General features: G+C 44.9%; 2 protein-coding genes across 13 annotated transcripts in view; one reads left to right on the forward strand and one right to left on the reverse strand.

Annotated features, from left to right (window-relative positions):
- ralyl (RALY RNA binding protein like) overlaps positions 1 to 17,882 on the forward strand; it is a 96,815-nt gene extending 78,933 nt beyond the window's left edge. For 6 of the 9 annotated variants that reach the window (XM_076047709.1, XM_076047718.1, XM_076047714.1 and 3 more), the window contains 7 exons: positions 7,765 to 7,840; positions 8,155 to 8,202; positions 9,565 to 9,797; positions 13,884 to 14,000; positions 14,397 to 14,566; positions 15,491 to 15,529; positions 16,113 to 17,882. In XM_076047709.1, coding sequence (XP_075903824.1) covers positions 7,765 to 7,840; positions 8,155 to 8,202; positions 9,565 to 9,797; positions 13,884 to 14,000; positions 14,397 to 14,566; positions 15,491 to 15,523 — 677 coding nt within the window. In that variant the 3' untranslated portion in view covers positions 15,524 to 15,529; positions 16,113 to 17,882. The remainder of the gene's footprint in view (positions 1 to 7,764; positions 7,841 to 8,154; positions 8,203 to 9,564; positions 9,798 to 13,883; positions 14,001 to 14,396; positions 14,567 to 15,490; positions 15,530 to 16,112) is intronic. The other 3 variants (XM_076047710.1, XM_076047713.1, XM_076047712.1) reach the window with 3 other exon arrangements.
- Positions 1 to 25,942, reverse strand: part of rbis (ribosomal biogenesis factor) — a 123,322-nt gene that overhangs the window by 94,271 nt on the left and 3,109 nt on the right. For 2 of the 4 annotated variants that reach the window (XM_076047721.1, XM_076047722.1), the window contains exons 2-4: positions 25,347 to 25,462; positions 25,025 to 25,141; positions 24,847 to 24,924 (exon numbers count right to left, since the gene is read on the reverse strand). In XM_076047721.1, the coding sequence (XP_075903836.1) occupies positions 24,856 to 24,924; positions 25,025 to 25,141; positions 25,347 to 25,457 (297 nt within the window). In that variant the 5' untranslated portion in view covers positions 25,458 to 25,462 and the 3' untranslated portion in view covers positions 24,847 to 24,855. Of the gene's footprint in view, positions 1 to 23,569; positions 24,925 to 25,024; positions 25,142 to 25,346; positions 25,463 to 25,942 lie in introns of those variants that run through there. The other 2 variants (XM_076047723.1, XM_076047720.1) reach the window with 1 other exon arrangement.

Here is a 25,942-nt window from a genome sequence, read left to right on the forward strand (position 1 = left end):
GCACAGCATGACGGGGCCATTTGTGTGTGAACTGCAGAGAAAAAGTGACAGAGAGGAAAAACAAATATTTTCAGGCTTTTGTCTAATCATTCTGAACCATCGTTTCACGAAAATAGTATCAATATATTATTTGATGGACCAGGACGATCAAGCAAACAAAAAGTACTTCACCCCTCTGAAAATGACTATTTCAATATGCACAACTGAAATTCGTGTTTATGCAATTATTCATATCATTCAGACAGTAAACATATACAGTATTTTTAACCAAAGTAAGTACCATTTGTATTAAAAATGTTAGTGGTGGGCAGCCTTGGCTGTGATTCTATCTTTCTCCGCTAGAGGGAGACACTTCTCTTCCTATGGAGCATCCTCCCTTAAACCTGGTTTGCCTGCGTTTTTTCCAGCTTTTCGACAAGTGATTCAGTACCACAGTGGTTGTTTATCACTAATTAAGAATTTAATACTTAGTATTACATTCTAGTTAACTCAAGTCTGACTTTAAACAGACACATGTCACTCTGCGTTTCCATATTTTATTTTTGATTTTATTTTGTTTAACCATGGCACTGATCCACCAAAACAGACCCCAGCCAAGCCTTGTCAGCACTGAGCGGGGAGACGACGCTCTGTTTCTGTTGAACAGCTGCAGCAGTAGACACGCGCCGCATATGCTCGCCATCACTCGTCCCCAGAAGCGACGCCTGTCTAATGAGCTAGGAGAGGGCCGTAAGTCACCGACCAATGAGATGCGATGGCTCCAGCAGATTTTATATCCATCACCAAGAAAATCTTCCCCCTCCGGCAATTGTGCAGCGTCCTTCCCATCTAAGCTCTAAATGAGGGTCATTTGTTAAATGAGGGAACATTTTCAATGCAGGGAGACGATGCAGAGAGACTTAAACTGGTTAGCAAACATTTGAAAAATTAAATTTCAGCATCTTTCAAGAGAGGCAGCGATGGGTTTGTGACAGGATTTTGACTTGATTTAAAACAGGTTAAACTGTTAAAGGAAGCAGATCAACACACTCAAGAGAAATCACTACTTAGTCTCACTCTTATTTCATATGTGAGGTTAAAGACAGCTTCAAATCAAGCAAGGACTCGCACACATGAAGTCTGATACCTTTCTACAATCTTAGGTAGGAGCGAATACTCGATGCTCTCCACTGACATCAAAGAAAAACTGTGATGGCATATATTCAGGCCAGGGAGCCGACTTGGTTCTCTGAATTTTACAAAATCAACATCCGAACCACTTCCTCATCCATGTCTCCCTAGCAACGCAACCCTCTTTGCAAGTAAGATGAGATGCACCTTTTCTCAAGTGTGCCCAGAGGTTATGGTGAAAGGGGGCTGCCTGGTTGACTGCGTGCTGCTGGCATGACAGTGAAATAATCATCCAAATGTTAGAGTAGCAGTGAGCGCTGTAGGAACACAGGCAGAAAACTTCTGCGCTCTCTTGTTCTTCATGTTGCCTTAATCTGTAAACATGGATGTCTGATGAGCCCTGCAAAACGCATGTTTCCTTTTGCATGCATGCTCACTACAGTCAGATGAATTTAGTTTGAATGTGGCACATATTCTCTTTCTGACCACTGATAACAAGCGATTTTGATTCAAAATGAAGGGGGGTCGGGGGGGTGGGGGGGGTGCAGGTGGCAATTCAAGGACTTTGATGAACATTAATATTCAAATTGATCGACACAACCACTGACATCGTGATTTGTATTGCTTACCGTATTGGAAGGAGCAAAGGATTAGCAGAATTTGCTATTTTAAATCAGAATTGATTGGTCACTATATGAATTGTATGCTTTGAAATAACATAATTCGACACTGTTCCTAAGAAAACTCGCACTGGCAGAATGAGAGGTGTTATAGTTTGATAGTTTGACATGGTTGCGCTAATTGGACATAAAGGACTATCGATAAAGGGCCATGAGTCATGACACATTTGTCCATTTCTTTGATTGTCATACTCTGATTTCGTCGAGGTGTGGCGCTCTGCCTTCCCCCGCGCCTCGCTCTCCCCTTTCCCCTCTAAAAACTTGGTACGATCCTCTCCGGAGCGGCGCCTCTACCCGAAGGACTCATTTATTTCCAGTCACAAAGTATCGCAGCCAGCAGGACGCGCGCGCCCATACACGCGTATACACACTGACACAAACGCGCTACGCGCAACACGCAAACAGAAACCCGACCGTCTCCTCCTCCGCCGCCGCCCCGACGCACTGCAAAGCTGGACCCGTACATCATGACCATGTACAAGGGGAAGCGTCGCAACCACCGATGTAAGTTTCTTTAGTAGCGTTTCTTTCTATGCGCGCGCGCGCGCGCGCACACACACACACACACACACACACACACACACACACACACTAGTCGGCGACGGTTTAAATGTTGATGTTGCCTGATGATGCCATCTGCTTCGGGGCTCCTCCATCCTGAGCGCAACAAAAAGGTGTTGACCGCTGGCTGTCGGCTGCACCTGCATGAAAGATTCTGTTTGCAGACACTGTTTGTAGCGTCAACTTCTTCATTGCAGGATATTTTCGGTAACCTGATGCTGATGCTGCCGAGTTGGCGCACGTTTTGTGTTTGAATAATAAAAAAATAAATAAAAAAAATTGCTCACTGGTTGCGTGCAAGCCATCGTATGATCAGCTCGTTGTTCTGTCTCAGATGATCTCCACCAGCTCGTACTCACAGGCTCTTCTCTAAGTTGCTGCACATTTGTTTGGTCTCCACTCGGCAGTTTACTCTTAAATGTACTTGATTGTTTGTTTGAAAAAGGCACTTGCTGTTGTGTCTAAGTGGTCGATTTATATATGTTAAGTGTGGACGTTTATCTTGATAGGTGCATGATATTTTTAGACCCGGAGAGAATTGTTTTAGCCATTGGTTGATATTGATTTACCCAACTCAAGTCGGGTTTGAAAAACATGTTTTTCACGTTTATTTATTTATTTATTTTTACATGAATTTGGCTTTGCATCTACAACAGGATGCAAATATTGACAGTATCATCACTAAATTTGCTGCAAATGATTTTAATTGTATGCCTTCTACCCAGCACATGTGTGACAGTATAACCTTGTTTCAGACAAAAAGTGAAAGGAAAAAGACGGTGAAAAAAAAATCAGAAACCTGCTTTGCCAAAGTTCAGTGCAGAGTAAACGATGGATGGATGGATATTAGACCAAACTGCTTGAATCGGGTTTAGATCGTGCACAGTGTGTCTTTTTCTCACTCGTGTGGACATGATTTGGTTTTGGAGCTGGTTGCTCCACCTGCCCTCACTTACATGCTGGGGTCATGCAACTGTGCTGCAGGTTCACAATCAAGGTAGAAGTGAAATTCTGACATAAGGTGGAGTTGTTCATCCAATCCAACAGCTGGTATAAGAGTCACGAGTTAAAGCCTGCCATCCTCAGTAAGAGCCACCAGGGGAGATTCTTGCTCTGCATGAGAAGGTGAACTGCACTCACCGGGAGCCTGTCTATGTTATTCGGCCCTGTGGCATTAGCCTAATTGGGAAGTGAAAAGCTCCCGGCCGCCTTTTCTGGTGAGTCTGAGCTCGAGCACGGCTGTTTGAGTTGAAGTGCATAAATATTTAACATTTTGCCGCTGAGGATTCTTGGGAGATCAAACAGAGTTCCAGCCCTCTGCACCACCAGGATTTGTTTTTCCATCTGCGTGCATGTGGCAATGTACAGTTTGTCGCTCTCCGGGGTGGCACAGACTTACACACACACCTTCCTACCGTCTCACTTTCTGCCATCTTTTATTTTGTCTTTTCGTGCCTCCACAGGGCCCTGAGCTTTGCCTCGTTTCACTCAGTCGCGAGTTGTGATCTAAAGCCACATGACAAATGAATGTGCCCTTTTTTGTGCTGCAGATGTTGGTTTGTGTGCGCACAGCGCTGTGCAGCTGCCGGGGGGAGGGGGAGGGCAGGAGAGGCACGCTGTGACATCGTCTGTCTGATGTCCTCCGCACATCTCAAGCCATGTGTCAAGTGCAGTCGTGATGGTGTCTGTGAAGACTATATGTGGATAGGAGAAGGCTTTTTCTGATGAGACCTTTTCCTCTCCGCTCCACTCTTCCAGCTCCAGAATGGGGACGCGAAGGAATGTAAATCGCGCGCTGCAAAATCCGTGTCAGCTGCTCCACTTCTCCTGAATAAATCACAAGCAATTACAGGCTGTAATCCGTTCCAGATACTTTAGTCGCACCTTGGATGCAGTTGCTATAGTTTCGGCAAATTGTGCAGCCGTGTGGATGAAATACCACACTCCGGTGTATCAGCTTTCCCTTCCTCCCCGTGATGAGAGTGAGTGATGAAACAAGGTGACACAGTTGTCGCAAGACTCTCACAGTGTCAATTCCTCTCAGGTGTACTCATGCAAAGGCTGGACCGTTGCCAGAGAAAGCACCAACGCAGAAAATGTGCGCAAGCGTGCATTTGTGAAAAACACTGCTGGAAGATTTGATGGAAGCAATGTCAAGACGCTGAATACAGAATACTTGCGGCGCTTTGGGGGATGGCCTGTATTAATACTTGATTCACTGAGAACAGCCTGCAACAGCATGAAACAATTAAAAAAAAAAGAAATGACTGAAACAGCTTTGGCCCGCCTTCCCCATCGTGGGATACAAAAGTTTGTTCCATTTTTAATGCATGTAGGCCAGAGAGCGAACCCTACCACAATCACCAATTCCCTTTCATTTCCTGCTATGAAAGAAATATAAATGTAGAAGTGGGAATCAAAGAGCAGAAGAACGAGACAGCCCAAGGATTTGAATTGTGGGTTTAAGAGCAAAGGGTCTAAAAAGCTTCTATTTTTAACTGAGAGAGGAGGGAAGGGCCAGAAGTGTTGATAACCTTCTTGTGAGGCATCGCGTCTCAAAGGAAACACGTGGCTGGAGAAATGGCCAGACCATGTCAGGCCGCTTGCTTGACTTTTGCAGGGAGGCATCGCCCCAAAAAACGCACGGCCGCCTTTATCTGGTCTGCCGGGGCCTGAAGGCAGCGGGGATTAAAACCTGATCCCTCTTGGGCTTTGGCCCGTGTGGCCGCCTCGCCGAGGCAGGATTCCAGGCTGGAAGTCACGCTTCAGCGTTTACACAGGGACGCAATATGTATCTCAGTTGTCAAATGGGAAGTTCATGGGCTTGTTGAAGACATTTAGCGAGTGACAAAGTGGTTGTAAAGTCAGTCTACGGTGACTTCATCCTTGAACTTCTCTAACCATGCCAGGGATAATGTGTTTCTCACCGTGTCTAAGAATCAAAACAACAACACTTTTGCTGTCGACTGCCTGCACTTGAGGCCAAAACCTTGAGTTTCTGCTGTTTGATGTCAGGCCCTCAAAGCTTCCGAGAATATCGCCTTTGATATGCAGATGACTCCGCCCCACCACTCATTTACCGTATAATTAAACTACATCCATCCGCATGCTGCTGCTTCTGCTGCTGCTGCTCTCCAATTATGGAAAGAAAAAAAACACCCTTTTTCCCCCTGCATTGTTGGGACTGCATTGCCTGGTGGTTTTTGATTGAGCCGCCCCTCTCACCACCTGACCACAAGGCCTTTGTTTCAAACAAGGGCTCGAAATCTAACCCAGAGTGGAGGAGAATCCTTGTTGTTTTGCGTTGGGCGGTTTTTGTATTTCACTAACACATGGAGATTTTTCCTCTGGAATTACAAATTTTATTGCAATTCAGTAATCGCTCCACAGCTGCCTTGAATAAAATCCTTGAAAAACCCATCAAAGGAGCCAAGCTGAATGAATTATACCTGCAGTTTGATGATTCATGCACAGGCGTGGACCCCTACTGCACGTCATGATGCAGAACATAGACAATTAAATTCTGCAGTTCATTTATGTGCTGCTTTTTTTTTCTTTTTTTGCAATGAAAGTGTCCCTCAAAGGAAATGAAATGTCCGCGTCCCGACAAACTGCTGGCTCCCGACCATTCGTCACCAGCTTGATTTGGATTTCCTTTTATCGTGCTGCTGTGTCTCCTGTGGAGGAACAATTTGCATGATTAGTCTCTTTGTCCAATTAATTAAGACATCGAGGGAGACTCAGCGCCATAGTTCTTCCTCCTACGAGGAGATGATCGGCAGGACCCTTCTGCTTCCTCTCATATTCTTCTCTTTCTGCATCTGAGTGTTTACCCCATCAAACTGACAGCTGGAGTGCGTGAACGGAGAGAAAGAAAATAAACACACATAGAGAGGGGAAAAAACAAGACTTTGTATGGCCGGGCCATCAGCTCTGGTCTGTGGGGATTTTTCTTTTTTGCATATGTGGCTCTTTGGATAGAACACATTTCCCAGCTATTGACATGGATGCTGTTGCTGCTGCTGCTGATTTGTCAAGTTTTCATCTCATTTTTTTGTTAGCTGGTCAGTTGGGTTAAGTCCTCAACACTATCAACATGTTTTAGCCTTTTGGCCTGAGCCAACATCGTTCTAGAAGTGAACAGTTGAACAGTAGTAGCCATGCTGACACAAAGAGAGGTGTTTCCATAGATGGCACAATCTCTCCTTCTCATGCGCCCCCATCCGACCTTGCGGCCGCACGTTGTGGGTCAGCCTTGTTCCGAAGGCCGCTCTTAATTTTCTGCAGCTTCCACCAGCTCAACGGGACATTTTTTTTCACCAATCGTTGTGATTTTTCTGTTCACTGCAAGTTCCTCCTCCACGTTATCGGGTCCTCTTCCCTTGTCCAACGGTTTCCTGGCAAATATGTGGCACACTCTGTAGCCTTGATTCATTAGAGGACTTGACATTTTCCGCTAATTCTTTCCTCTGGCCAGTGAAAGAAAAGGAGATGAAAAGGGACTTGCAAGTCTTTTTGTTGGTAGCGCAGGTGTCGAAGAGCGGGACGGGAAAAAAACCTGCAGCGGACCCGACTCAGAATAACTTTCCCGAGCACACCTGGAAGAAACCCAGAGAGACGAGGGGATGTGAGCGGCAGACGCCGAGCTGTGGCTGGATGCTGACTGCATGAGCGTGCGAGCGCACGCACGCACAAGGAAGCTGCCAAGGGGAGTTTAGAAAGATCTTTGTGAAATCCTCCTGCACAGTCTTTCCCCTCCGTTCTTTACACCATCACCTGCAGCATCAGGTGACAGCAGGAAGCCGTTGGTGTGTGAGCACGTCTGTCTTATTGGCTGAGCTTTAATAATCATTCTTTAGAAGGCTGATCCCCCAGTAAACCCCACACTTACTGAGAAAAATCATACTAGAATGAGCACAATCTGCATACCCATATGTTCGATACCCAGCTCACTTCGCTGTGTCAATAACATGTATTTTTAGCATGTCTCAGTAGGCAGTAAAGCAACAGGCCAGCTTTTAATCTTATTTCTCATGAGAGCAGCTACAGAGATGAAGCCAGCAGCTTGCAGACGTGCTGGAATGCATTTAAAAATGTTTTAAAGCTGCCTGTTGTCTGCAGGGAGAATTACATGTGACATATTCTTCCACTTTACGAGGGTATCACAGGATAAGATCTGTGTGAACTGGTGAGTGAACAAATGGACTGCGATTGGACGGACCCCTCTGCCCTCCACCCCGATTCAGTTTCAAATGCTCAGCAAGGCTCGGTTTTCTTGCAACAACAAAGTCAGAAAGTGCTTTTGTTTTGGCGAGACAACAGAAACAATGTTGTGTCATGTTCTTTACGTGCTTTACACATTATGCCACACAAATAGCTGATTAGTATGCTATGTCTGTGTTGTTTTTTTCAGACATAAATATGGCAGGCGAGCCAAAGCCTTACAGACCCAAAGCGGGCTCCAAGCGGCCGCTCTCAGCCGTTTACAGGTAAGAATCTCGGCCTCCCCGACTCTGTTTTGTCTCTTGGCACCGTGAAGCTCTCTGTGCTTCATTCTGTGACGCTTTCAATCCCCTCCAACATTCTTCCCTTTTTTCTTCTTTTGGTTTTTGCACATGGCCTCATGGGCCTTTTGCCTAACCTGCCAATGGGCTTTGGGTTTTTCTCGAAAGCCTGTCAGTCTGAATCAACAACCAACAGCTTTGCAGTAATCTGCTCTGTCTGTCTTCACAGACACTTCCTCCAAGTTTGAATGGTTCTGTTGCTTTATCTTATTCTCCTTCTTTTTGTGTCTCTCTTGCAGTGGTTACGAGTTTGACTACGAGTACTACAGGGACGATTTCTACAGCAGGTATGTGTAGTTTTCATTACACCTATATCAGTGTTAGTGAAAAAAATAATCTATTGTGAGTTTATTTTACTCTCTCACATTATAAACACAAACCGACAATATGATGTATATAAGTTGTTGGGTTTTCACCACCTTATGTTGGTGAAAACCCAACAACTGCACATGAACCCTAAACAGTAACATCAGTTAATTGTCATTGAAGACAATATGGATTTGAGCAGAGAGAGACTCAGACAGAACCTATTCTGTTGTGAATAGGTCCAGCCGCTACAGCTGACGGCCAGTTGCACTCTCACAGAGACGCACAGCTAAAAAATAAAAGCCTTCTGTGTTTACCTTGGTACAGGCAGGCAGCATATTAAACACTTTGTAGGTAGAATGAGGGTGGCGAGGGCTCTCCGCTCATCCCCCTTCGCCTCATTAACATCTCCATCACATCTGCCTCCGGAGCTGCAGGGGGAAAGACAGACGATAGTTTTTGCACCGCGAGGCGAAATTGTGCCCAAGTGATGCTTCAAAACGTGGCAACACCTGCATGCTCAGCGCAAGTTTGAAGAATGAGATAAAGATGCAATTTAGAAAGTCCAAGTTCTTTGTTAACACTGAAGCAAAGGAATTGACTAAAAACACTCCAGAAAAATAAATGCAAAATAACAACCAATATACAACAGAATCTGCGACGCAAGCAACCAGCCACCTACGTTTCAAACACACCACATTCATTAGCAGCCAACAACACCTTCAGACAGACAACCTGTCACAGCCAGAGAGCATATCAAGCATTCAGCATCGCCAGGGAGACGTGATGCAAGCAACATTTTTCTACTTTTGTTTGTCTACCGCCAATCAGAACGCTCGACCGCAGAGTCTTGCTCTTTCCGAGACGTCGAGCCTGGCTGCAGAGAATCTGTGGCAGGTGTAGGCTGTCTGTTGGAGCCTTCAAGGTTGACGCCTCCGTTTGACATTTAGCACCGTCCAATTTCGGTCTAACCTTACGCCGCAGCTGTTGTCACTGTTGTTGCAGCCAATCTTCAGGTTTTTGGGGTTTGTTTTTTTTTTTGAGTTGTGGAAAACAGCGGCAGCGAGCGCGGCAAGCTCACTCTTAAAAGTGGAAAGTGGCAGATGAAGAGCAGCGACTGCCGCGACTGGAGGACGGCCTCTGCTAATGAGAGCGGTTTTACCACAATTTTATGCGACTTTCTGTGTTAGAATGTGAAAAAAAATGTCAAATGTGCTGCAGTTTTCTGACTCTCTCTGACTTTGAAAAAAGTTCAGTTCATCTCTGACTAGAAAGGAAAATAAAACTTGAGAACACCTGAGAGGCCAGCGCTTCTCACAAAGAGTCGTCGTTTCTTTTTCTAGAAATCGATCAGGTCGGCCGACGACTGAGCTTTGTGCCGTTAATCCCACCAGGCTCTTTGACTACCACGGCAGAGTGGCCCCCCCACCCAGGGCCGTCATCCCCCTCAAGCGCTCCAGAGTGCTCACTCCCTCCACCCGACGCGGGAAGGCCTCCTTCCCCATCAAAACGTCCTCCTCCTCGTCCTCTTCCTCCTCCAGACCGCCCACATCCTCCTCCTCCGCCGGGATAAAACGTACGTATAGCTCGGCGCACGAGATGCGCTGAGGGTTTTATTTTGCCCCTTTTGTTTTGTCTTTTGTTTTATATTTTTCTGTTGAGAATACGCTAACCAACACCTGCTATTAGCACTAATGGCATTCTGTCACTTTCAGAAAACTGAAGGCGTAATGCAAATCTTAAAGAAAAAGGAAAGAGAGAAACTCAGCTCTCTGCCTGACTCCCTCCTGCATGAATGCGGCGGCGGCCAGGCTCTAAAAAGCCATTTCAATCACAGCAGTGTTTCTGCGCTGGCAACCTTGCGTCAGAGAGCAGAAAACATCAAATTGAAAAACCCAGATGCGATCCAGGCTTTTAGCTATTCTGCCAGCAGAGCCTCCGCCGTCACCCCCCCCCCCCCCCCCCTTCCCCGGGTTCCATCTGAAGCCCATTTGGTTCGCTGATTAACAGTTGATGCACTACGAGGCTGTAAATGCAATTAGAGTGAGATGGAGGCTGTGAGCGGGGGCTGCGGTCAGCTGCACCACTGCCCAGCGCCTCTGTGTTAGTTTTATTGTGGTCAGTCTGGCCCCATGTTATCACCACCGCCAGCTTGTGTGATGTCCGTCAGGAGGTTGGTTTTACAAAGAAGAAAGAGTAAGGAAAAAAACATCTCCTATCCTCATTCTGGAGAGTCGGCGAAGCCCACAAACCAGCTCAGCCTGTTTTTTTATTTATTTGTTTTTTTATTTCTTGGAGGCTAATTTTCCTCTTCGGGATATGTAGCGAATGAAGCTGTTATTTTTTCACTTTGGCCCAGGCACATTTGGACAGGAATCTGTCTGGGCAGCTAGAATACACTCTCTTTTCATCCCAAATCCAATTAAAATGTGTAAGGGAGCATCAGCATGTTACGTGGATGTAATCATAAGAAGATGCGATATTTCTTTTTTCAGTTATTGTCATTATTTCAGAGAAAACACCAAGACATCACCCCAGATTAGATAAGACAGCTCTCTCAGCTGCTGTTGTTTCTTCAGCCACTGCTGGTTAATGGTTGCTGCAATGTATTTGGACTAATGTTCCAGAGCGCCGCAGCATTTCTCTGTAAACATAAGATTTTGTACGAATTGCTGCTGAGAGACACAGTTGGACCGTCCTGATTGAACCTCATGGACCAGGCGCTTCTGGAAATCCTCAGCATCTCAGCTCTGCAAAGTTTGTGTTTCTCATCAAGAGAATAATATCCATTGTGGCTAATGGATGGTGGCCCCTAAGTCATTCATAATGGCCATTAAAAAACAATGGTGGAGGGGGAGGGCAGGGAGGGGATCCCTCTGCCTTCCTTCCCTCCAGCACCAAAGTTATTCAGAGATGCAGCACTCCCGATAAAGGTTTCGGATTCTGCAGCGGCCGCTTGTATGACTGATAGGGCAGAAGTAAAGTCAGCCTGGAGGTGCTGATAAATTAGAAACAGTATCGGGCTTTCTTATCATCTAAGCTGCCCGGGGCCAGCTTAGATAATGTGGCAGTAAGTGAGTGAGTGGGTGCAAATGTTTGTCTGGGGATGTGCAGATGGACGCAGGTGATACTGAGACGAAATAGAAAGAGCTGCTTAGTTTTTTGTTTTTGTTTTTTGTTTCTTTGAGAGAGGTCAGTTTTATCCTTCTTTTCTGGTGCTCTTGCGGTGATTTCTGCTTTGCAAGATATCATGAGAATCAAGTTTGAATCAAGTGTGTCTTGAATGCATCCTGACTTGCAGAGCATCAATTTTTTTTTGTTGTTGCCTATATTCATAATTTTGATATAGAAAGAAAGTCTTCGTTGAAGGCAGTCCTGGTGTATTTCTCTTCAAAGCAGCACTCAGTCCTCCTCACACAATGCACTGTGGACGTCAATAAGCCACATCAAAATCTAAGCAAAAGTGCCGCATGTGGACGTGATTTGAGACGAGGAGTATTTTGACGTTTGTCTCCTGCCTATAAATTTTTTTTCTGCTTCTGTTTTTATTTTTTTGGCTTGAGCTTTACAGGAACTCTTGGGTTTGTTTACCGAGCGCTCATCCGTTCCCTTTCCAGCACTGACAGAATCTGATAGGTGTCAAAGGGAATTTCATGTTTTCCCCTCAACTTGTGCTGTTTGTTTTGCCATTCCCTGGAAAGGATGACACATTTCAGCTGCTGAGGGTGAGGAAATAAGATTAACTTATTTCTCTACGGTCCAAATTCTTTAATCTGCTCAGCGCACGCTTGCGAGGATGACACCCGCGTCTCGGCAAGAAACGTGAGACGGCCGGGCTGAATTAATGGTGACATGATGAATAAATTATCTCCCTCATTCTGTGTATATTGGCTGAACACGTATTGGGGGGTAGTTCTCAAACTCTGGCATCGCACAGTCGAGTTTCGTTTACCCAAAGCACCCAAAGATGTGTGTTGTAGACCCGATGGCAAAGCTGCAGGCAGAGAGCAAATTATTCATGAGGCAGTAAACAGAGGCTGCACAAGCGGCGAAGCTCAACTGGTAGCAACGATTGCGTAGAGTTGCGCAAGTTGCAGAAATTCACCTGATAATGTTCAACATCTCCCAAATAATGTCTCGCCTTATTCGCCCACAAGTAAATCTGTGTTGATTTTCAGCGCTGAACCTGAATCTATTTCCCTGAGCTGAATAGTTTTGACAGCCATATGCTGGTTGATGAGTTCCTCAATTTCTAAGAGGAAAAAATCCAAATGCAGCAAAATTATACTGCTTGCTGTAAAAATGGAACACTCAAAGCGCAATAAATAATAATAACAAAAAAGATGAGGCTGAATTAATAAAATTCACTCTCTCAGCCTCACTCGCAGTCAGCAGGTGTGCTGCCGGTGTATGAATAAATATTATTGCACAGGAAGGAAGTTGTTAAGGTTGTCTGAGTGATTTGGAGGCAGTGCAGTGATGGGTGAAAACCGCAGACAGGCTGTACGTGTTCTGAGTGTCCTATACCGTCCTTCAAGATAGTGGGTATTTTTTCCCGAAGCAGCGGGCGGTGAAGATGTCTTTCCAGGCCGGTCGGTCTGTGTTAGGGGGATTTTCTGGGCAGCTTTAATTACTCCCTGCAGGCCCTCATTGTGAGCTGCAGAGCTGCTGTTAGAACGTCTCCGACTCTCTCAATGGGGCAGTAATAGAGAGACACAAATAGATGCTGCGATAGATTTCGCCCTGCCAAGAGCTCCCGGTGCTGCAGACGGCTGCTATTGTGCGTCCACACAAGGTGGTCCGAGATAAGAGAGCCCAGGAACTTGAACCTCGACACCGTCTCAGTCCACCCCAGAGGCTGGTGGTCCTGCTCTCTGGACATCCTCCCTGCACGCCGCCTCCTCTCCCCAGCCAATCACACCAAGCGCTGTTGTGTAGAACAAAAACATACATCTTTCCTGGAAGTAGACTTGAAATGATGCCAAATGATCTTGGCCCCCTTGAGGCAATGACCTTTCAATGCGCACTATCACAAACTCTGGGCCGTGACACAAGTCCTCATCTGCTGCAGCTGTCTTTATATAAAACCCAGCCAGTGGTTTGTCTGCTTTCCTTTTTTTAAATCCACGTGTTTAATTATTTATTTTTTTTTAGGGGGGGGTGGAATTCTGTACAGGAGACACAGACGACCTTGTAACATACGCCCAATTAGATATTGAGCGCAAACGTGCAGCTCAAATGTTTTTTTTTCCACGGCAGGCACCCTGAGACATTGGAAATCCTTCCAAGAAACTCTTTATTGTCATGAGATGCCAGGATTTCCTTTCGCCCCCGAGATGTTGGCATTATTAAGCAAAACTCAAACTCTGCGGCGCTGCACAGCGGGCGTAAGCTGTGTCGCTAATCTCCAATTTGAAAGCAGCAGGACTGCAATGTGAGCTGGGTAACTTTGCAGCTGACCAGATAGCGATGAGCTCCACCCCCCACCCCCACCCCACCCCTCCGAAAGGAAAAATGGAGCCCCGATAAATGTATGATGCGATATCCTGAAATTATGAAAGCATTAAGAGATTGCGACGTGCAGTTCATGTATTTAAGATTAAAAATAGAGCAAAAGTGACTTGATCTAAGAAGAAAAACCTCTCTTGTCTCTGTGCCTCAGCAGTGAAGACGGACCAGCTGCAGACCATCAAGCGGGAGCTCACCCAGATCAAGTTGAAGATCGACTCCCTACTGGGTCGCCTGGAGAAGATCGAAAAGCAGCAGAGACTCGATTGCGGTGAGAAGGCAGATAAATTGTCAAGGAGACGGCAGGCATCAAGTGTGAGGGGGGGAGGAGGGGAGATTAAGAGCACACACAGGCTGTATGTCTTCGTGACACGGTGGGAGATAAGAACAGAGGCAGCTCTCTGTCACAGCGGCCGACAGGCGTCATCGCTGCACTCACTTTATTTGAGGCCTGATGGCACAGAGCACAGATCACTGGGAAGGTCAGTCTGACTCTATATCATACTGGTTTTTCCAAAGAGCCATTTAAAGAGACGAAGAGAACTTTCAAAGTTCCGCTTGATCGATCAGAGAACCGGGAACTCGTTGCATGTCAAGTCCAGACTTTTTTGGAAGGTTCCATGGAACAGTTGTCCTCACATCGGCACCCTCTGTCTGTCTTAATCAGAGGCCCAACGAAAGTATGAAGACAACTGTGACTCCCTACATGAGGAGTCTGTGTCAGAGGCCGCAGAGAACTCTGGTGAAGAGGCGGGCGAGGGCGGGCTGGACGTGGAGGCGGGGGAGATGACCGACGGTGGCGAGGACGACTACGACGAGGAGGGCAGCCACCATCTGGTAAGAGGAACGGATGTCAGAGCTGACAGGGAAGGGGAGGGAAGAGGGAGGGAGAGAGAGAGGCACTCGGGGAGAGGACTCGAGAGGGCCGACCGTCTTCGCCTTCAGAAAGTTAATACTCCAGAATTATTCATGGCCACAGACGTGAGAGAGAGCAGGGCTGCACACGAGTGAACCGTGAAGGCAGCTGGCCTGTCAGTGGGTCCCTGTCCGCCCAGCAGTGAGAGAGGGGCTCTTCACGGACACACACACACACACACGCACACTTTGACACGGAGCATAATTAAAGCAGAGTCACATTGCACATCATTTAAGACTTGGCTTTCGATCAGAGCTTGAACTGGCCTAAATAGTGCCCCCTGTTTATTTGTCTGCCAGTGGGTGAAGCAGTGCAGCGGGCTGATGTAAAAATGCAGTTTATAGCTTAACTGGAGAACGCAGCCCAGCCAAACTACAGCTACGCTCTATTTTCACACCAACTTCGAGCATTAAATCCCTTTAGGCTGCGGCTAAATTCTCTCATAATCTCAAAGGGGCAGACCTGCCCCCCGGGGGGGCGCTACACATTGCCCAGCGTTACCCTTTTAAAGATCTGCTTGTTTTACCTTTGTGCCCATTCAGTGATTAGATCCGTAAGATTATTAGCTCACTCACAAAACATTCATTTCATAACTTGGAAGTGTTTTCCTCCGGCCAAAAATAATTTTCGTTTTTGCTTCCACATGTCTTTTATTTCAGTTCTTTTTTTTCTCTCCAGTTTAATCTCAGAGCCGAGCTACAAAAGGGTGCTCACACACCAGTGGCGCAGGCAGAAAATGTATTTTTGCTGGCCAGTTGGAGATACTGCAGGATGGGCCGTCTTTTCTCAGGAAAATATGACGACGGCTTTGGTGTGCTGGGTTTTAAATCTGCTCTCCTTTCCAGATAGAGAACCACGTATCGGACATAGACAACTGAAATCAGGTAAGGTGTGTGCGTGTGCATGCATGTGTGTGTGTGACACTGAAGAATTCCAACTTTCCCCAAACTGCATTCCTTTAATCAGAATGGCTCATGCTCAAGCAAGGTGGGGCAGAAAAAAATGGAGGCAACATTAGTGACAACAGAAATTCAATTTATTGAGCTACACGCTGTAAAAAAAATAAATAAAAAAAATTGGAGGGGCCGACATTTTGTGCAACCCCAGCAGCAAGAAAAAAATAATAATTCACTGCTCATGGATTTAAAACGTCAAAATCTCTGTGCCAGCTGTGCTAGAATATATGAATGTTCTGCTTGTTGGCCCCAGCAGGGAGAGAAAATCACTTTAGGAATAACCTCTGTAAATCATGTCCGGAGGGATTACGGCTGTAGCTCCGGCTACTGGCGAATATTTCCACGCTTCCAAAGTTATGTCTGAGGCCGTTCAAAGTGGACAAGCTATAAAACGCTAACTAATCCCCATCAGATTAGTAGTATAAAAAAGGATCCCATGTTGGAGGAGGAGTTGTTCGCCAGAGTCTTAGAATGTATTTTTTTTGATCAGTTTTACCCTCTGTGACTTCAGGATGGGACGGCAGACACCCCTCCACCCCCACCACCCTCCCTCGGCCTGCGGCGTTAGAGCTCGTCATCACTTTGAAGATACAGAAGATGGTCTGTGGAAAGGGGGGAAGGGGTGCGGGAGGGAGAGAAGACTTGTATTGTGGACTAGAGATGTACTTTTTGAAAGATGCCCAACTGTGCAGCACAAAGCAAAATAGCACGTGCTCTTTAAAGAAAATCTGTTAAAGTTCAAACTGGGTTCGCCTCATCCTGCGCGGTCTGTGTCTCGTTCGTTCCAATAATTTCCATTGGGAAATTTCTAAAAAAAGAAAAGAAAACTGTGATGGTTGATTGTTGCTGCTGCTCCATGAAATGTGTTTGAACTGTAATTCCAGTTGTTCTCGTTTTATTTTTTTGTTTTTTCAGAAAATGAGTTGTTCTAGCTCAGAAACATCATTCTTCATCCAGTTTTGACGCAAAATGCCACGTGGCGTTTTTTTCCATCCCACATTCCAGACCCTACCTGGCTCGAGAAGCAGGAGGATCTTTTATTGTGCATTTTGGCCAAACTGATGCTCATGTCAGGAGAGAATGGCAGTTAAGGAGCTGCAGCTGTCGACGCCAGGTGTGACCAAATGTTTCTCTTGTATCATCATTGAACTAGAGGTGTGTGTCAACACCTTTTGTTCTTGGAAAACCACCAGCAATCCCAGATTATCCGTCCCAGATTAGCCATCCTTTGTGGATTAACAAAATTTAATCTCCAGAATCATAATCCATCCAAAGAGTTGACCTGTGAGCAACAATTCCTTTCATTTTTGCATTTATTTCTGTATTTATTTATTTTATGTATAGATTTCCCATGAGATTGCAGTCAATTGAAGTACAAGTTAAATTAGCGCCAACATTTCCGCAGACATCTTCATTGTCTTATTTGACCTTGACTCACCTTGAACAAATGAAAACTGTGGATTAGCAACCTGAATAATTCAATTTAACCAATGGGCACCCTAAGTGGAATTGCCTTCACCTCTATTACACCCTTCACCCCCATTACACCTGAGGGTGGTGGCTGGGGAGAAGGGAGTAATGGAGTTGAACTTGTTTGCTTCAGCTCCCCCTCAGAGCGAGCAGATTGTTTACGTTGCTTTGCATTGTCGTTATTTTTTGGGGGGGCGACCCATCAAACCCGAGACTGGAGTGCGGAGAGCGACGACGGTGTGTAATATTTAGCACTATTTTTGTATTTACAGAAGAAGAAAAAAAAAACACAAGCCTAAATGATGAAAATGGGCCTTCTCCTCTTTTATCTTTTTGCTGGTATAGCCTGTTGTTCAATGAACAGTGGTGACGTGTCAAATCATTTGCGACTTTAAAAAAAAAAAAAAGAGAAAAACCCACATGGCGTTTAAATGTTGTAATTTATCTGGGTCACTTTGGACATTTCGTGCTCTTTTAATTTTTCTCCTGTAAATATCCATCGCCGTGTCAGTGTTCCACATGAGGAGACACGTGGAGGATTCCATTCTGCTCGACATCAGTGAAATGACACACTGGCGGTCTGATAGGCGGCGCCTTGAACCAGAACTCTGGCTCCTGTAGGGACGTGTGACAGACAACTGACACTGTATAGAGATGTACATTTATTTGTAAAGATATTTTTTATCAAAGGCATGTTTTACTGTAACTTTGTATTTTTTTGGCTTCATTTACAAAAAAAAAAAATGTACGGATAGGAACGTTCATGTTTTGTGTTCTTACAGCTCAATAAAAGGTTTCATGTCATGTTTAACAGATCGTTTTGATGCTTTATTTCACAATATAAATGTAGCGGGAGGTTTGAGGGGTTTCTGTGGAGACTTTTTAGCATAGTTTGGTTGACATCCGTCAACATTGTTGTGGTCTGTATCCTGCCACTTCGGAGCTGCTCACAACAAACAAGGCAACTCTTTACCCCCCCGAGTTTAATTGTGATTGGTGTCATCGATTGCACGGCCTGTGAGCCTGCGTGCTGCTGCGGTGACATTTTAAGCAAGTTGCGTTTGAATACTTGTCAAATTAACGTCAGTCGTCAGAAAAAGCAGAGAGCATTACGGCGGTCTGTCATCTCGTCGGATGCTTCCTCCTATCACCATCTTCTTATTGGTCCTGGTGACACATAGAAGGCCACCTGTAGCAGGATAAATACGAGCAGCATCCATCAGCAGGTTAAGAATCTTCCTTTGATTTATTTAGTTTTTCAGCCTCTGCTCATCCTGTATCAGTTTCTTCATCAGTTAAACGTCATCTCATGAAAGGGAGTTTGGCGGAAACACTCGAAAGGAAAAGTGTCTGGTGCCCCATCGCTGATTTTGCACAGGTTGGCGGCACGGCAACAGCTGGCAGATTGAAATCCTCCTCCATTTGTCCACAGCAGAAGGTGAGGCCGGCAGGTTAATGAGGGGCCCGATGCTGCCGCCGCCCAGCCAATCTGCGGTAATAAGGCCAGAACGTGACTGCGCCCAGCTGGTAAACTTGGATTAAAACGTAGCAAAGCGTGAATTCAGCCACTCCAGCGATGCTATGCGCTTCTACTCGTTTACCACAAGCACTTTTTGTTATCAATTAAGACTGAAAGCATAATGAGGTAATTTGGGCTTTGGTGCCGCGTTTTCAGCCTCACGAAGCCTCAACAAAATGCATTCAGAGGTCAAGCTGCTGTTAATGAGCCATTAATTAGTGTGAATAACAGGCTCAGGCCATCCATATTTGCATGACACGCTTCATTTTTTAAAATAAATGCGTCCGTTTCAGTTGTTTCAATTCTGGTAATACAACAAGAAGGAAAAACCTCCATTTCTGCAGCGTTCCACATTTACATTTATATTGCCACGGGATGCTTAATGAGCTGGGTTTTTTTCTTTCCTGCTTAAGCTACAAAAATAATAAATCAATTGGACCGTTGCCTATAATGGGGGCGTCAGCGTTGAAAATTAGAATTAAGCCTCCTGATTTTTCCTTCTCAAAAGGGGCTTTTGTGTAGCTGTGACAATAAAGGATGAGGCGTTGCAGATTCAGCTTGCCAGTAGCTTCCTCACAGTGGAACAGCAACAAAAAGAAAGATGTTGCCTCCAGTGGTGGAAGTTCTTGTGAATGGCGACACGGAAGGGACCGATCCACATTTTCAGTACAGCAGCGCAGGGCCACCTCACACTCTGTCCATATCTGCAGTAATCACCCTCAATCGACCACACAGTGCGATCCAGATGGAGAGTTGTCAGTCGCCTTTGGGCCGATCGTGACCTTGGGAGCCTCTAGAAAGACAGATGAGACTCGTCTGTGTCTTCTATGCCTTTCATAACGAGTGTCTGACTCGGGAGACAAGGTGAGGTGCGGGGGAGGGACATAAACGGGGAGGACCTGTTTGTGAGATTATTTTGAGTCTGTGACTTTGTGCCTTGAGTTGTCGCTTCGTAATTGAGTCTCTGCTGTTGCTGCCGTTGCAGCAGCGGGGGTGAGGGGGCCTCGAGCACAGTGGCCGATCCTGCAGCCTCGCTGCTTTCTCCCCCCAACGGCTCTCCATGGAGACAGACCTGAAAGTTGTTATGCATCTCAATGGGCGACGGATGACACGGTGTGGAATTGTCAGGGTGTAATTACACGCAGTGAGTCGGTGGCAGACAGGAAAAACCCTTCAGGTCTGCGTGACTGACTCTGCTCCTTCCCTTCTCCTGTCACCTTCTCTGCACTTTGAATACTTACTTGAAAATTTTACTTGAGCCAGGCCAAATTTTGCCCCCAGCCTGAAATAAATGTCCATACGAAGTTTTGCAAAGTTACCATACACCTCCAGGAAATGGATGAGTTTTTTTTCTGCCTTTTGTGTCGTACTGAAATGACATAAAACTGAGCATGCATGTCTTAGATGGCAGTCGTGACAATTTCTCTCAATGCAAAACGAAGGTCAGGAGGAAGATTCATCATGTGCAGACTAAAAACATATAGGTGGCAGCCATGCAGGCCTGCAGCGGTGTCTGCCCAGCCAGAGTTGGCCGTGCACGTACGAGCGATGAAGGATTTGCTTCTTTACTGTACCAGTCGTGAGTGTTCATCATGCTCCCCCAGACTGGAAGGAGGAGATTGAAATGAATTTTTCATTCGAGCCTCATTCCGAAGCCAAATTGCCTATTGATTCCATCTCTTTGTCTATTATGGAAGAGTTGGGAGAGGGAGGAGGTGGGGGAGGGGTCTGTGTGGCATGCCAAAAACGGAAGAAGAAAAAAAATCGCTCTGCCGTCATGACGGCTGCCCATAACTCAGAACGGATTGATTCTGTGCAGACTGTGAAGCGGCTGCACTGAAGCGAGGTTAGCGTGAGGGGAGATGTCTCTTCCTCCATCCTCCCAACACACACACACACACACACACACACACACACAAACAGACTTGACTTCCACAGGAAGGGGAAGTGGACACGATACTGTTCATCCGTTTTAAAGAAGGAACCTGATGCAATCAGTGCATGTGGGGAGAATGATGACCAGTGTCTCGGCCAAAGACTTGCTTTTGTTCAGGATGCCATGAGGAAGGAAAATGTCAGCGTGAGCTGTTCTGATTGCACAATGCTTTTCACGTATTTCTCGGTTATCGCAGCTTTCAGTGACGGAGGATTGATTTCTCTCTCGAGGCTTTTTTCCAAACTAGACCAATCGGCAATTCTTCATGTTTTGGCCACAAAAAATGAATTTAACAGTTAATCTCTCATCATTTCTATTCTTTTTGCTCATATTTATTTCATGATGACTGAGGGTTGATTGAGAGTTTATGCTGGTTCTTGCTCTTTTCCTTCCTTCACAAGCTGAACTGGCTTTCCTTTTAAATTTCTAACAGGCATTGGGAGAGAGACATTTCTTTTTCCTGTTCTGGTATGTAGTTTTTGTTATTATAAGATTTCAGATGCAGAATGCAAAAAGAGTGCGCTTTAATCAGCGGTGGTTTGTGCCTTTCTAAACAAAATGTGGCTTTCTAAAATGTCTGCAACCTTTACAAAGGTCAGACATAACAGTGTAACCAGGCCCACGCGCAACTTTAAAGTCAAAGAGAAGATAATAACTACCCTGGACTGTCTGAGTCTCGTGTGACGGACCATCGCCTATAGAAAAAAAAAAAATCATGTGACAGAAATGAAGACGAAGAGTTGAAGAGAGAATGAAGGTCTCATGTTTTCCACATAGAAGTTTCCATATCCGAATAAATGTGTTGTTGGTGGTAATTCTGCTCCAAATAAATCCAGTATTCACACTGAGACAGCGCGCTGCAACTCACACCGCATGCAAATGTGAGCGCAACACCATTAATGCTGTTGCAAAGTAGAAAATGGAATCCAGATGGGTTTTTGCACAGTTCATTACTTGTATTGCTGCATTTTATTCTATTTTACCTTTTTTGTTTGTTTGTTTTTGTAAATGAATCACGAACTTGGAACGCGTGCACTAATGGGACATTCATTGGCAACAACAATGGTGCGTCATGAGGCAGATAAAAGATTCTGCTACCTGCAGGGAAATAATGACTGCATTTGCATGATGTCAGCACAGGAGCAAGATTATTGCACCCGACGCTGTTCCCTTATACTGTGGATAGATGAATAGAAGACAACTGACAATCATTTGCAAGAACACAACAGCAAACAAAAAAAATATTTGCATTTATTCAAGTTGCCTACTTAGTGAAAAATAGTGTGTTGTTCACATTTAAGATAATGAATTGGGGATTTTTTTTTCTCAGAGTCTACATAGTGAAGACTTTCCAAGTCTCTTTCACTTTGGGAAGAAGCCAAAAGCCCTGCTGTGACATCAAATCTGAGCATGTTTCGCTGCCTTTCAACACGTGTGTGTGTGTGTGTGTGTGTGTGTGTGTGTGTGTGTGTGCGTGTGCGTGTGCGTGTGTGTGTGTGAGAGAGAGAGAGAGAGTAAATGCAGAGAGACAGGAGGCAGAAATGAGTGCGGCAGGGCTTTAGAGAGCCATGTTTTCAGATGCTGGCATCCAACAAAGGAGGAGGGGATGAACAGATGCACTGTGTTCATGCATCTTGACAGATGCAGCAGAAATCTCCTTCTCCAGCTATGTGTTTCTCTTGCAGATAGTCTCTGCACTGCTTCTCTTCCTCCTGCGTGCAGACCCAGGACCACCGGCGGGGGGCCAGAGGTGGGACCTCGTCGGTTGCTCCAGCAATGTCCCGGGAATTTCCTTCTTTTTTTCTCTTTAAGAAAAGCAATATAAATAATAATTTAAAGGGGGAAAAATAATCTCAGTGTGTGATGTGTTCCCTCAAGTATAGAGCCTATTTCAACGCTTACGAGCCAAACAGCTTGCAGTCACTTGACGCTCTGGTGGTTTTTGCAGATGAAAACTGAACTGCAGAGGCTGTTGTTTTTGTGTGTGCATGCTTGTGTGTGTTTTCCACATCCAGAAAGTTCAGGGTGTGGTCGGCTGTGCAACCCCTTGTATGAGCTGGCCAACGTTTGTGTGGTTGCTGAATTGCCTGAATGTGATTAATGAATCAAAACCAAAAGTATTTTAGAGCTGGTTCATTACTGTTTGTTTGTTTTCTTTTAGAAAGGAGTTTGAAATGAATGGAATGAAATCTGATTTTGTCCGTTTATATCACCGGCATCTAAGGTTAAGATGAAAATCCACCTGCACCTTAAAACTCCACCTGCAATTTAAGTGTGAATGGTTAGTAGGAGTGATAGTTATATCGCGAATGTGCATTTGTTTTCAATGGCCACGTGAAAAAATAAAATAACATTCTGTCACATCTTGTATAAGGAGCACTTGAACTTTTTTTTTTTTTTTAAGTAATTACAGTCTGTGGTATTCAGCAGTGACGGCAGCGGCGAAGGCGGCATCTTACTTTGAATAATTCACCATATTCTCTTTTGACGGATGGAGCAGGGCCAAGCTGTTAAAAGGCCATTTATTATTTAAATGCATATTTCAATGGGACAGTCAAGCTGGTAATACCCGTCCTTCAAACTTGAGGCCTTCATTCATTTATTCAGGCGGCCTAATAGAAAGAGATTAAAAGAAAAAACATCACAGCCTTTCCTTCAGAGAGGAGGTTCAGGTGCTGCAAATCTTTTTACTTTTTTCCTGCTGCATTTCTTCTCAGATAAGGGAGAAAAAAATTCAGCATAAGTCAAATATCCAGCTGCGTAGGGGGAATGACATGCTGGAAATGGCTGTTCAGCTTCTTATTGGCATTCAGCAAACCCAGCGCCTCTTCCTCTCTATAACCACAAACTCTCTCTCACACACTGCCTTGCTTGTCACATGCATATTGATTAGTCCAGCCTGAGCACCATCTTGTGGACGTTTGCTTCCCCTGCCAGTGCTCTCAATGTTGCCTTTAATTGCGGTACATTGGAGGAGAAAAAATGAATGGGTTCAGAGACTTAATTTTTTTTGTAAATTGCACACCTAGTTTTTTTTTCCCCCCCTCAAAGGCAGTTGCTGAGTAAATTTATGGAAATTAATTCACTGTTTTTCAGAGTGCCATTAGCACCGTGTGCCCCTGTATCTCTTTGGCATTTGAATCAGTAATGTTTTTACCATAACAAACAGCAAGCGAGAGAAAAACAATATCCATCTCATCCAACAGTCATCCGACAACTCCAATATAACCCCAACCAGTGCATTTAGATTACATTGGAAATTCAGTGTGCCTGCCACCGTGCGTGCCTGCCTCCCCAGGGTAAGTGTTGGTGCGAGCCCACTGCCTGTGTGGTGGTGCAGTCATCTGGATGACAGCGGGGAGCACCTGCCTTCGCAAAATCACATCTGCTGCATTCTCCCTGCCAATGGCCTCAAACAGAAAGCACTTTCGCTGCATTCCAAACAGATTTCCTGCCCTGTAGCTGTTGATGTTGCGCATATATGACCAAAGATGTCCATATTGACAAGGTTGTTCACTTTCCCCTTCAACGAGAACATTGCAGAAGGAGTTTGCAAGCTCGTTGCACCCTTTTTAAAAAAAAATATATATATATATATTCTCCTATATCATGAAATGCGTAGAGCACTGTTTTGAACCAGTAAAAAGGTTTTGTTTTTATTTTTAGGATTCTTTTTTTTTTTTACGTCCGAGTGGACTGCCTTGGTAATGAATTAGTTTTGCAAAACGGCCTAATTTGCAGGCTCCCTATTGAGTGACAGAGTTGACGGTTGTCATGGAGACGGGCAATCAGCGTGACCTATGATGTCAAAGCTGCCACAGCAGGATACAGCAGCAACAGCAGCATACTGATAACAGCTCACTGCTCACTAGTGGAGGTGGGGGAAAAATCTATACTTCAGGCCAGACTCACTTCTCAGAGAAAAGCACTGGTAAAACCTCAGACATATTGTGAGTGTCTGCCTTTTTGGTTTTAACTCCATCAAGATCCTGAAAATTGCTGATTGCTAATGTTAATGATTCTAAAAATGTTTCATTGAACATCTCTGAAAGGTTTAGTCACAAAAGAAACAACAAATAGAATTTTCCTCAAATATTTTCATTTTCAAAAAACATCACTCAATACATAATATTCATCCATCAAAAGAAATCATAACATTTTCAGCAAATATATAGAATTAAAAAAAAAAAAATCTTGTTGGCATTCAATAACCACATTTCATTATAAATTCCAGTGGTGTACCCACTTTAAATCAAAGTCCACTGAATGTACATCAACTTTCTTCCATCAGTTATCCGACTCCTCTGAGGCCACCAACCTCGTAGCCAGTTACAACTGAGAGAAGAGCTGAGCGGCATTGTCCACATTCACAGACTCCTTCGGTGGTTCTCTCGCAGCCTGGAGAGAAAAATACATCATTACTATTTTAGACTCGGAGCAATCAAACGTTAGATGGTGTGAAATGTTTTGTAAAAGTTCAGACGTTCAAACCGTGTACCTGCGTTTGTTTCTTTGGCTCAGGAGCGACCGACTTGGAAACGCTCTTGACATCCCTCTGGACTTCGGTAAAGATTTTATTTAGGTTCTCCACCTTTTCATTCTTCGCTTTATTGATCTGTAAAGGCAGAAACTGGGCTCAGGCAGGCATACATTAAAATCAAGAGTTTGACAAAGATTGAAATGTTTCACTCCATGTGTAATGCATCAAAAAAAAAAAAAGTGATTCAAGAGGTCTCACTTTTAATAGTATATACTGTGTAAATACTCAAAAGTTTGCACCTGTATTTACATATCAAATAGAGAAACTTCTCAAGTCTTACGTGTTTGAGCGCTGTTGTGACTGGCTTTGCTTTGTTCTTGTGTTTCAAGTGCTTGTTTGCGACTTGAAATACGTTCTTCTGCTTTTTACCCTTCTGCTTGTTCTTTGCCATGTTACCTGCATACGGGGCAGAGACACGCAAAAGACGGTTCATTTCATTCCATTTCCTCGATTCGTGGGTTTCCAGCAAAGGCATGGCTGCTGCATTGACCACAAGTGCAAGCTTCTTACCAGAGTGGATGCTTCTCAACAAGCTCTTAAATTCAGATCCAAAAAAGGTTTGGACGACGCATTAGTGAGAGCAACAACATTTACTGACGTTGAACATTTGCTTTATTTGATGCGGCAGCATCGGAACAGAAGAAGGATTTGAGTGGCTTTGACGGAAACAAGCTCAGTTGCCACCTCAGTCTGGAGACAAATACGGAAAGGCCACATTTTAAATGATAACCGCGACGGCGTACTACCGTCAAGACAATTCAGTTTGATACAGTAGATGCAAACAACGGGTAGGTTGACTGATAATCCACGTCTCAACCAATGAAACTCGATTTTTTTTTTTATTTTTTTTTTGTCATAATCACCGATTATTAGATT

The sequence above is a fragment of the Nelusetta ayraudi genome, unplaced genomic scaffold (assembly GCF_046127955.1).
Source record: "Nelusetta ayraudi isolate G7.1 ecotype Tasmania unplaced genomic scaffold, CSIRO-AGI_Nayr_v1 ptg000094l, whole genome shotgun sequence".
Lineage (NCBI taxonomy): Eukaryota > Metazoa > Chordata > Actinopteri > Tetraodontiformes > Monacanthidae > Nelusetta > Nelusetta ayraudi.